The following is a 12,737-nucleotide window of genomic DNA, read 5'->3' on the forward strand; positions in this document are numbered from 1 at the left end:
TTCAAAATTAAAAAAAAGATTCCTTTATTAATGCAAAATTATAGAAAATGTAAATAAATTTTTAATTTTATTTTTCTTACAAACATACTATCACATATTAATTGTTTAGTATATTTATTATTATTAAATTTATAATTAAATTTGGTATCTACTAATTAGAACAAAATTTATTCATGAAAATTAATTTTTTCATTCTACATAGAAAATGAGATTTAAATAAATAATAAAATTCAGTTTTTCTAATAAAAATAAACGAAATTAATATTAATATTAACCATATAATTTGCAAGTAATTTTTCTTATTGATTGAAATTAAAAAATATTAAAATGAAATAAAAATCATTTGATTCAAGAAAACATTTATTAGATAATTAGCCAAATATTTGTGACTGTCCGCGACAAAAGGGACCTTAGCTCCTATGTATTTACATGGAGCTAAGGTCCCTTTTGTCGCGGACAGTCACATTTGACTATTTAAACCAAACAAATCATTCCTCATTGTACTTTAATGGAAGACAAAAAAAATGCAAATATTTTTCAATTAACTCGAAATCAGTAGCAAAATTATTACTTAAAGAAAATTTTATATATATACACGATGTAAAAAAAATTACATGAAAATAAATGAGAAATTAAAAAAAATTAAATTCTCCGGAGATTATAATATCGGATTATGTAAATGTGCCTATACATTGTCATTACAAATGAATGCAAGGATATTTTAATAAAAAGTTTTAATTCATATGCATGATGACAATTTGCGCAAAAAAAAAATGTAGAAAAACAAACTTTTTCATTAATCGAGTAAATTGATGATGACACAAATGATAATGTCATCTCTACACTGGGTACACAAGTGGAAGATCATCCACCCGTAAATTGTCTGCATATCTTGCAAGCTCGAGAAAGCAAGATTTTCATATGACTTCACTCATTACAATTTTGAAATTAAATTTTCAAATGATATCAAATTTCAATAGTTTTTCAATATTTTTAATATTATTATTCAATAAATACAGATATTTCAGAAAAACATTGAACAAATACATTAAATAGATTAAATATAAAATATAATATTGAATTCCAATTATTTTAATTATCATGATCTTTTTTCTCATTTTTTTTTAATAATTATTAATGTTTAATATTAAATATTACGGGAAAAATTTATTTCTATTAAAATATTAAGAAACAAAATTGTTCCATTATATTTAGAAATAAAATAATTTTTTTTAAAAGTTTTTAATCACTTGAGAAAAATATTTTGAATGAATTTTATGAAAATAACTTTTTTAAAATCCTTGACCTTATCCAGACGAGCGAATATTCCTTTAGTGTTATAATCTATTAACTTTTATCTAGGATCATATTTTTTCTTTACCTTAACTTTCCACTATCTCAACTTCCTACAATTTTTGCTGAGTTTATAAAGATTATAATAAATTTTACAACCTCTCAAAAGTAAATGACTTTCATTTAACAGTAAATTCGAAATATTTTTTAAAATTGTTTATTTCGAGGAGAGGGAGGGTTCTTAATTTTTTAAGTAAATAAGTAAATAAATAATTAAGTAAGTAAATAAATAAATAAGTAAATACATAAGTAAACATATAAGAAAACTAATAAGTAAATATATAAAAAAAATAAATAAGTAAATAAGGCAGTAAATAAATGTAAAAGTAAACAAATAAAAACAGTAAGTAAACGAGTAAATAAATACATAAATAGGTAAATAAATAATTAAACGGTTAAGTAAATCAATTAATAGGTAAACAAATACGTAAACGATTTTGATATCAATTATTATTTTCAAAAATATTTAACTAAAATTCTACTTTAGATAAATTATTTTTAATACCTAATTTTCGAAAAAGTTCTTTGACAATTTTCAAATCCATTTGTTTACAATATTCAATTTCATGAAATTTCAATATTATTCGTAAATTCTGCAATTAAATAAACATTTGAAAATAAAACCTTCAAATAGTATTAAAAAATTTCTATTAAACTTTTTCAAAAAAAATTCATTTCAAAATGCCATTATTTTTAAAAATCCACGCTATATTGCTTTAAATATTTAATTATTACCTAAAATTTTAAATGAGATTAATTTTTAAATCAATTTTTATTAGAAAATTCTACTATAGAATTCAATTATTTAAATACAAAAATAAATAATTTATTGAATAATTGAATGTTTCTTAAAATTCAATTCCCATAAAGAATCGTTATAAACAAATTTTCAAATAATTGAATTCTATCAACGAATTGTAATAAAAATTTTAAGAATAATTACACTTTTCGAGAAATTCGATTAAAATTTTATTAAAAATAATTAAAATTCTGCAATGAGTTTTATTATTTGTGAAAATAATTGAATCCCTAAGAAGAATTTTATTACTTTTGAACAATATTTAATTTTTGCGAATATTTAATTTTTACTCTTGAAAATAATTGAATTTTTGCAATTATAATTTGTAACTTTTAAAAATTTGAATTTTCTTTTCGTATTTTTAACTAAAATTCTTCTATAAATCGATTATTTTTAATAATTTTCGAAAGAGTTCTTTGACAATTTTCAAATCCATTTGTTTACAATATTCAATTTTACAAAATTTCAATTATTCGTGAATCCTTCAATTAAATATATATATTAGAAAATAAAAACTTTAAATAATTTCAAAAAAAAAAAAAAATCCGCAGTTAAAGTTTCTCAAAGAAAATTAATTCCACGGAATTGTTAGTTAAAAATATAAAAAATTCAAATTTTCAAAGATTGTAATCTCTAACCTTTTCAAAATTCAATTATTTTTAAAAATTTACGCTTTATTGCTTTTAAAATTCAATTATAATCTAAAATTTTAACTGAAATCCATTTTTAAATCAATGTTTATGAGAAAATTCTACTGGAATTAAATTATTTAAATACAAAAATTACAATTTATTGTATAATTGCATATTTCTTAAAATTGAATTCTCATAAAGAATTTCATCTCTAAATTTTTAAATAACTGAATTCTTTTGACAAATTTTAATAAAATGGTTAAGAATTTTTTCGAAGAATTCGATTAAAATTGTATTCAAAATAATTGAAATTCTGCAATGAGTTTTATTATTTATGAAAATAATTGAATTCCTAAAAATAATTTTATTATTTACGAAAATAATTGAATTCCCGTTAAATTTTTTCATTATGTATAAAAATAATTGAATGATTGCGAATTTATGAAAAAAAAAAATTTGTAAATAATGAAATTCCTGTGAAATTTGTATTATTTTTTTGAAAATAATTAACAGTTTGTGTAAAATTTTATTAAATTTCTTTTTAAATAATTGAATTCTTTTGGAAAATTTTGGAAAATAATTGAATTCGGAGAAGAATTTAATTATTTCTAAAGATAATTAAAATTTTTATGAGAATTTAAAAAAAAATTTTGAACATAATTGCATTTTTGCGAACAATTTTAGTAATAAGTAATAAGTAATCAGTTAAGTGAATAAATAAGTAAGTAAATAGGCGAATAAGAAATAAAAAAGTAAATAAATAACTAAACGGTGAAGTAAATAAATAAATAAATAAGTAATAAACATTTAAATAAATACATAAATAAATATGTATATACAATTAAATTTGTTCGAAATAATATCTCATTTTTATAATAAATTCTCAACGAGACAATTTTTTATTTAATATAAAAATTAAAAAATGAATTCCCCCGGTTTTTGATGAATTTTCGAAATGTCCTTTGAATGAAATTGTGTTTTTCTCTTATCGTTGCTTAACGCTTGGGCTTCTCGTGTTTCTACATTTGAACGCTCTTGAATACGTCCTGGTTGCCGCGGATACGTGATTTTTCCAATTTCCTTGGTTTGCTAGGGTCGCGTAGCACTTCCATTATCGGAACCTCCTTTTCTCAATTTTATCATCGCTTTTCTTCGATGCAAGAGTCTTGTCGATTCTTCTGACCTCATTTTTTCTTTCCATTTTTTTTTTTTTCATAAAACTCTCCCCATAAAAAAAAGTAAATCTGAAAGTGATCCTTATATATGATATAGACGTTACACGGTACAATAATTCGATAAATAATCGTTTCATAAGGAAAGATTAAAACCTTTTCATGGTTTTTTATAGTAAAAAGAAAGCTTTTTTGACTGACAATAGTAGAAAAAGATTTTTTTGTTTTTATAGTAAAAAGAAAATTCTTGTCTTTTATAATTAGAAAAAGATTTTTGGTATTTATAGTAAAAAAAACTTTTCTGTCTTTATAGTCAAAAAGCTTTTTTGTGTTTATAGTAAAAAAAACTTTTCTGTAGTTACAGTAAAAAGAGAACTTTTGTTTTTGTAGTAAAAAAAAGCTTTTTTGTGCGTTTATAGTAAAAAGAACTTTTGTCTTTATAGAAAGAAAAAGACTTTTTGTTTTTATAGTAAAAAAAAGCTTTTTTGTGTTTATAGTAGAAAAGATCTTTTGACTTTAAAATGGACAAAGATTTTTTGTGTTTATAGTAAAAAAATATTTTTATGCTTATAGTAAAAGAAGCTTTTTTTTTGCTCAGAGTAAAAAAAAACTTTTATGTCTTTATAGTGGAAAAGGCATTTTTGTTTATGGTAAAAAATGTTTTTTGTGTTTATAGTAAAAAAATATTTTTATGCTTATAGTAAAAGAAGCTTTCTTTTGCTCAGAGTAAAAAAAAAACTTTCATGCCTTTATAGTGGAAAAGGCATTTTTGTTTATGGTAAAAAATGTTTTTTGTGTTTATAGTAAAAAAAAACTTTTCTTTCTTTATATAGTAAAAAAGCTTTTTTGTTTATAGTATAAAGAGCTTTGTTGTGTTTATAAAAAAATCTTTTCTGTCTTTATAGTAAAAAGAGACCTTTTGTCTTTATAGTAAAAAAAGTTTTTTAAATTTATAGTTAAAAAAATACTAACCCGAAAAGTGAAAGAATTTTGAAAAATATATATAAATTAATTTCTAAAATATGCAGAAAGAAATTTTTGTCTATAGAGTAATAAATATTGTTTTATTAATAAATAATATATTGTAATTTAAAAATAATATTTAAAACAATTATTTTCAATTCTTTTTATATAAAATTAAAATATTCATATTCAGTAAAATAAATATTTAAATTTTCAAAAAGAAAAGAAAAAAAAATAAAAAGACATTTTTATTATTTAGAAAATAGGAATGCGTATAACAATATAAATATATTCCCACAGTCTATTCTATCTATGGTCGCACAAAACCATTATAACGTAAACGACTAATTTACCCAGGCGTTAAGATAATTAACATGATGTAATTTGAGAAACTTTGTTCTAGACAATTTAGAAATTCTAGACAGAATTACTGAAGGCATTGTTTTCAGTAATTTGTAAATCGACTAATAAAATGTCAGTTAAAATTCCAGAAAGAAAAAAAATCCCTCACATCCTGTTTATACTGTCCATATATTATAGTCACTTGTGTCTCACAATTTTATATAGGTCTAATTCGTTTCTCTAATTGAAAAAAAAAATTCACCACTAAAGAATAAAAAATTATTATTGATCAAAATTATATTTTAGATAATTATTATTTTTAATTATAATTATTATAAAATTTACAATTATAAATATCTATTAATTTCTACTAATATTTATTATATTTTTTCATTTTCTTAAAGATTTTAATTTAATAAAAATTACTAGAAATTAAAATTACTAGAAAATAAATAATAAAATAAATAATTGATAGAATAAATGATTATTTTTTTCGAATTGAATACATGTAAATAATGTTATCAAAATTATGTAAATAATTGACATTTTTCTAAAAATTTTAATAAAATTTTTGAAAATAATTACATTTTTCGAGTAATTCATTTAAAATTGTATTAAAACTAATTGAAATCGTGTGAGGAATTTTATTATAATTGTAAAAATAATTGAATTGTTACAACGAACTTCAGTAAATTTTTAAAAAAATTTGAATATCTGTGAAGTATTTTATTATTTATGAAAATAATTGAATTCTTGCAACGAATTTCAGTAATTTTTTTTAAATAATTGAATTCCTGTGAAACTTTTTTTTATTTATGAAAATAATTGAATTCTTGCAATGAATTTCAGTAGATTTTTATAAATAATTAAATATCTGTGAAGTATTTTATTATTTATAAAAATAATTGAATTCTTGCAACAAATTTCAGTAAATTTTTTTAAATAATTGAATTCCTGTGAAAATTTTTTTATTTATAAAGAAATTGAATTCTTGCAACGAATTTCAGTAATTTTTTTAAGGGGAGAGACCGGTAAAATTTCTACTCATCTAAATTTTTGTTGTTTATTGACGGTTAATGGTTCTTCTAACAAATATTATTATTTTAAATTCCTATGTTTCAAAAAATTAAAAAAATTTAATTAGTTAATAATTTTTGAAATAAATATCAAAATTTTCAAAAAATAAAAATTTGAACTACTCTTGTAACTTTTATTGCCGATTTTTTAATATACTTATTTCATAATTCTAAACAATCAATCGTATGGATTTTCAAAAATTTTGATTTTTTCAAAAAATTAAATTCTTTGAAAAATAGAAAAAAATTTTAAATCAGTTAAAAATAACTTTTATTAATTTTTTTACAGTGTAATATAATTGTAAGTATTGTAAAAGTGTAAAAAAATGTTGATACCCCTAAAAATGGTCATTTTTGATTGGCTCAAATTTTACTAGTAGTTTTTAAAAAATTCAACTACTTCCACATTTTTTTATTATTTCACGTTGCCAAATTTTTTATAGGCTTTTCTTATGATTCTGAATAATCAATCGTATGGATTCTTCATTATTCATTATTTTCATTATTATATTTTCCAAAAAATAAAATTTCCAAAATGTCTAAAATTTTTTTTTTTTAATTTTAACTATGTAGAATAAATGTGGATCCTAAATAATGCCAGTAAATAAAATTATCCCCTTTTAATAACGTAATTCTCGAAGGGTTTAAATTTCACCGGTCCCTCCCCTTAGATAATTGAATTCCTGTGATAAATTTTTTTATTTGTAAAAATAATTTAATTCTTGCGAGGATTTTATTAAAATTTTTGTAAATAATTAAACTTGTTTTTGCGAAGTATTTTATTAATTTTTTTTTTAAATAATTAAATTCTTTTGAGAAATTTTATTCAAATTGTAGATTTTAAAAATATTTGAATTTCAGCAAAGTATTTAATTATTTGTGAAAATAATTGAATTCTTGCAAAAAAATTTTGAATTGTTTCTAAGAACAATATTTATCAATAATTAATTAATAACTGTTTTACTTCAACTATTGGCGAATTTAGATTTTAAAGTAGTTCAAATTTTGGAAAAAAAACATTGAAAAAAGTACTCTCTAAATCTGAATATGTGAAATTTCACTTATTGTACGTTATAAGTCGTCCTCTCGATCAATAAGTGCATATACACTTATAAATAAGTGAATTTTTCACTTATTCTGAGTGAAATTTCACTTATTATAAGTGTATATGCACTTATTGATCGAGAAGACGACTTATAACGTACAAATATGTGAATTTTCACATATTCAGATTTAGAGAGTAGCTTTTAGTGTCATAAATTTGTAAAAAAGTACATGTTTTGTGAGTTAAAATTCCGCGCCTGTTACATAAAACAGAATCTTGAATAAAAATAAATCATTGCCTACTTATATTCGGTCCAGTTCATTTCACTTGTGAGAGAACTTTCATGCCATCTGGACGGCAAGTCTCAGAGTTTTAAGGCGCGAAATTCAAATTTCAAAAATCAAGAAAGCGAATAAAGTGGAAATAATTCTTGGGGAAATATTTAAATTCGAGATTTTGCACTCACAAGGGGGAGGGGGTGGGAGAAAGTAAAATTTTTCTGAAAATTGGTCCAATCTTAAATCAAGTGGTCCATCTGCTTCGGATGCAACCCTTAAAAGTAATTGTGACAATATCCAATAACAAAAATGAATTCTGAAGGTCGCGTGGGGGAAGAAGAAGAAGAAGGAGAAGAAGAAAAAGATTTTCTGAGCAATCGAGAGAAATACTACTTATAGAGCGAAGGTGGTAATTTGAGAAAAGAAGTCCGATCAAGCAGAATATACGATAGGGAGTGTCGTCGTTGTCGTTGTCGTAGTCGACGTCAAGTCATCTAGAAAGTGATCGGAGGAAAGCTAAACTTGAACGAGCGCAAACAATGGCTGGTTAGTTTCGATGGGTTCATAGTATAGTATTATATACTCGGGTATTTGTGATACTATAAAGATTGGCCCCGCACAAACGGTAGGCAGGAAGGGATCGTCGTAGGGGAGATCAGAGTATCGCCATAGCTAATCGTACCACCCAAGGTGGCACAGATTGAGAGCCCCATCAACACACATCCTCTCCTACTGACAGGACCGGAGATAAAACCAACAGCCACGGATAACCATCGACTCCAATCATCACAATAATATAGGCTCTCTCGTCTACTGCAGAGTGAAAGAGAGAAGGATAACAAAATATATATATATTGCTTTATCTTCGTTGTCTCTGAAGCATATCAGTGACCGCCATTTTTTTTCCAACCTCGTCGTCGCACGTCCCCATTAAAGCGCGTCGCACGGCACTTCCGGTCAACCGGAAGTCACAGTCCATGTGAACGGGCTCAGAGCGTCTCGTCAGGATCCGCGGAAATAAACATGGAAGTCGCCACTGAGTTGTACGTATTTACTTGCACTTTTTACTTTTACCTTTTCCCTTCAAGCATTTAGCAACACCAGAAAAAAAGAAAAATTATACTTGAAACATATAATCCGTCTGGTAAAGAAACTCGTTTCTTTAAAAACGATTTCTAAATAATAAAAATAAAGTTTCGAAAAACATTTATAAATTTTCAGGGAACAATTTACTGAAGAGTCTTTGTTATTAATAGTAGTACTTATACACCGAACAAGTTCATTTCGCTTGTGAGAGAACTTTCATGCCATCTAGACGGCAATTTAGAGAGTAGAAAGGCGCGAAATTCAAATTCCAAAAAACAAGAAAGCGAACAAAATGCAAATCATTCTTGAGGAAATATTTAAATTCGAGGTTTAGGATTTTTATTATATTCACAAGGGGGGAGGGCAGCAAATATTAGCCAGATAGTAACATTTTTCTCAAAATTGGTCTAACCTTAAGTTAATTTACAATATATTTCGTTATCACAGATTTCTAAGTAGTTAATCAGGGTTGCCACGTTTTTGCTTATTTCAAATTCCATGACATTTTCAGGTTCAAGAACGGAATTTCTCCAGGTTTTTAAAACTACATTTATATTCTACAAAATTAAATAATTTCAATAAATTTTTACAAATACATGGAAGATTTTTAATAAATTTTAATTCAAACTTCTTTGAAATTAAACAAATTATATTAATTAATAATGACCAACTGATAAAATCATTATTTATATATTATAAGAATATTGTTACTATAACATATTAAAAATTACTTTCATCACTTTAATTCAATTATTTTTTTCCAGAATTATTTTTAACTAAAATTCTCCTTGAAATTAATTATTTTTAATAATTTTTGAAAGATTTATTTGAAAATTTTCAAATCCGTTTGTTTACAATTCAAGTTTACAAAATTTCATTGATTATTCTGAAATTTTTCAAATATTAGAAAATAAAAACTTTAAATAACTTAAAAAAGATTCAATTAAACTTTTTCAAAAAAATTAAATTTACACAATTTTCAGTTAAAAGTATGAAAAATTCAAACATTCAAAGATTATAATTTGAAACCTTTTCAAAATTCAATTATTTCTAAAAATTCAGCTATAATATTTTCTCTCTAAATTTGAATTAGTAAAAATGTTTACTAATTGGAATTAGTGACTGACATTTTGCTTTTGAAGTAGTAAATTTTATTATTAAATTAGTAGAAACGATTTTTACTAATTCAAATTTAGAGAGTTTAATATTCAATTATTATCTAAAATTTTAACTGAAATTCATATTTAAATCAATTTTTATTAGAAAATTCTACGAGAATTCAATTATTTAAATACAAAAATAAATAATTTATTGAAGAATTGAATGTTTTTTACAATTGAATTCTCATAAAGAATTTTATCAACAAATTTTTAAATAGGCAATTAAAATTCTTTTGACGAATTTTAATAACATTTTTAATAATAAATTAATTTTTCGAAAAATTAGATTAAAATTGTATTAAAAATAATTGAATCCTTGTTAAAAATTTGATTGAATTGAGAAAAGTTTTTGAAAATAATTGAAATTTTGACAAGAATTTAAAAAAAATTTTTGAAAATAATTGAATTTTGGAGAAAAATTTTATTATTTTAATATCTTGGGACAAATTTTAATAATATTTATTTTTAAATAATTGAATTCTTTTGTGAAATTTATTGAAATAGTAGATATTGAAAATAATTGAATTTTTATAAATTATTGAAATTAATTAAATTTCTACTAAAATTATTCTGAAAAAAATTGAATTGTTAAAAAGAATTTCATTGAATTTCTTTGATGAGTTTTAATAAAATTTTTAAGAATAATTACATTTTTAGAGATATTAGATTAAAATTGTATTAAGAATAATTCAATCTCTGTAAAAAATTTGATTGAATTGAGAAAAGTTTTTGAAAATAATTGAAATTTTGCCAAGTATTTTATTAAAAATTTTTGAAAATAATTGAATTTTGAAGAAAAATTTTATTATTTATAAAGATAATTGAAATTTTGATAATAATTTTTTTAAACTTTTAACCATAATTGAATTACTGCGAAGAATTTTATTACTTTTGAAAATTATTGAATTCTTGAGACGAATTTTAATATTTCTTTTTAAATAATTGAATTCTTTTGTAAAATTTTCTTGAAATAGTAGATATATTAAAAATAATTAAATTTTGATAAATTATTGAAATTAATTAAATTTCTACAAAAAATTTTATTAAAATTATTTAGAAAAAAAAATTGAATTGTTAAAAAGAATTTCTATAAAATTTTTGAAAATAATTTAATTTTTTCCAGAAATGTAATTAAAAATGTATTGAAAATAATAATAATACTTAAATTCTAATAAATAAATTATAGGAAGGCTTTTTAAAATAATTGAATTTCTTTGATGAATTTTAATCAAATTTTTAAGAAAAATTAGATTTCAAGAATAAACACAATAACTTTAGAAAACAATAATTTTCCAGGATTCTGATCAAAATTCCCTGATTTTTCCAGGAGTTTTCAAGGTTTATAAAATTCCCTGACATTTCCAGGTTTTCCAGGCTGCGTGGCAACCCTGTAAAATAAATAATAAATAATTACCATTTAATAAAATTAATATGAAACTTAAAATTAAACTATGTAAAACGTAAAAGTAGTAATGATAAAAAGTATAGTAATAATCATTTTTGAGTTCAATTAATTTAATTTAGTTTAAAAATTAATTCAATTTACTTTAATTATAGGTATTAATAACATTAATATTTTTACTAATAGTAATTATTTATTAACAATATAATTATTGACTATAAATAATTAATACTTGACACAATATAATCTTTGTTGAATTAAAAGTTCTTATATTCCGTCCAATTCATTGCGCTTGTGAGAGAACTTTCATGCCATCTGGACGGCAAGTCAGAGAGTTAAAAGGCGCGAAATTCAAATTTCAAAAAACAAGAAAGCGAACAAAATGGAAATAATTCTTGAAAGAATATTCACCTCTAAATTTTTTTTCTTTCTATACATTTAAAGGGACGAGGGACACACAATTTTTATTCAAAATCAAATTATTACATTTATCTAATTTTCCTAATTACGTTTTACCATAATCTAGAAAATAAACGAAATGGAAGATTGCACAGAGAGAAAAAAGTAAATTTTTTTTTCCCTCCACTTTCAAACATGCGCAATCACTTTCAAGTGAATACACAAACTGATTTTAACGAACGAATTCAGAAAATGAAATGGTTTTCAAACTTTGATGGATGCTTTTCATATACACACAGACAAATAGAGAGCCTAAGTGCGTAAATGCATGTGCGCAATTGGAGCAAATTATTCAAATCGATAGAATACTGAATATCTCAAGGAGCCTCTCTCCAAATTAACATTGCATTCGTCTAAGATGGAAATCGATCTCCCCCCCTCTTCTTCTCTCCTCCCCCTCATTACTATTCAATCCGTGAGTTTTAATTAAATTTTCCTTCATTTTTTTTTGTAAGGAAAAAAAATGAAAAGAAACGAATTCTTTTTTAAACAATATTCCTTTCAATAAAATTATATAAATTTTTCTGTTATTTCTCTCTCTTTATTATCAAGATTTACTTTTTATTTTTCATTCCCCTTGATTTAGTACGAGAAAACTTTTTTTTAATTAAAAATTTTTGTAGTTTAAATCAAAGAAACTCTGTTGGATAATATTTTTTTTCATATAAAATGTTTTTTTTTAATCAAAACTTTTTTGAATCAAAAAAGATTTCTTCTGGTCAAAAAGATTTCTCGATCGTTTCTAATCAGTTTTTCATCTATTTTTTTTGTCTTTTTTGTTATTACTATTATTATAATTTATAAATATTATTTATAATATTAAAAAAAAATTTTAACAATGAAAAAATTCAATTTTTCTATTCTAAATATAATTTATTTTTCCTATATCTTTTTTATTAAATCTCCTGTCTTATTTTTGAAAATATTTTTAAATCCACTAAATTTTGAATAATTATTTAATGTGATTATT

The 12,737-nt window shown here is 22.3% G+C and overlaps 2 protein-coding genes across 3 annotated transcripts in view; one reads left to right on the plus strand and one right to left on the minus strand.

Annotated features, from left to right (window-relative positions):
- LOC122504572 (putative Dol-P-Glc:Glc(2)Man(9)GlcNAc(2)-PP-Dol alpha-1,2-glucosyltransferase) overlaps positions 1-12,737 on the minus strand; it is a 181,922-nt gene that overhangs the window by 37,058 nt on the left and 132,127 nt on the right. The window lies entirely within an intron of this gene.
- The window catches only part of LOC122504571 (excitatory amino acid transporter 1-like), a 53,322-nt gene that overhangs the window by 7,145 nt on the left and 33,440 nt on the right, over positions 1-12,737 (plus strand). The window contains exon 2 of the mRNA XM_043615734.1: positions 7,983-8,703. Coding sequence (XP_043471669.1) covers positions 8,684-8,703 — 20 coding nt within the window. The 5' untranslated portion in view covers positions 7,983-8,683. The remainder of the gene's footprint in view (positions 1-7,982; positions 8,704-12,737) is intronic.

This window comes from Leptopilina heterotoma, unplaced genomic scaffold, assembly GCF_015476425.1.
Source record: "Leptopilina heterotoma isolate Lh14 unplaced genomic scaffold, ASM1547642v1 Lhet_305, whole genome shotgun sequence".
NCBI lineage: Eukaryota > Metazoa > Arthropoda > Insecta > Hymenoptera > Figitidae > Leptopilina > Leptopilina heterotoma.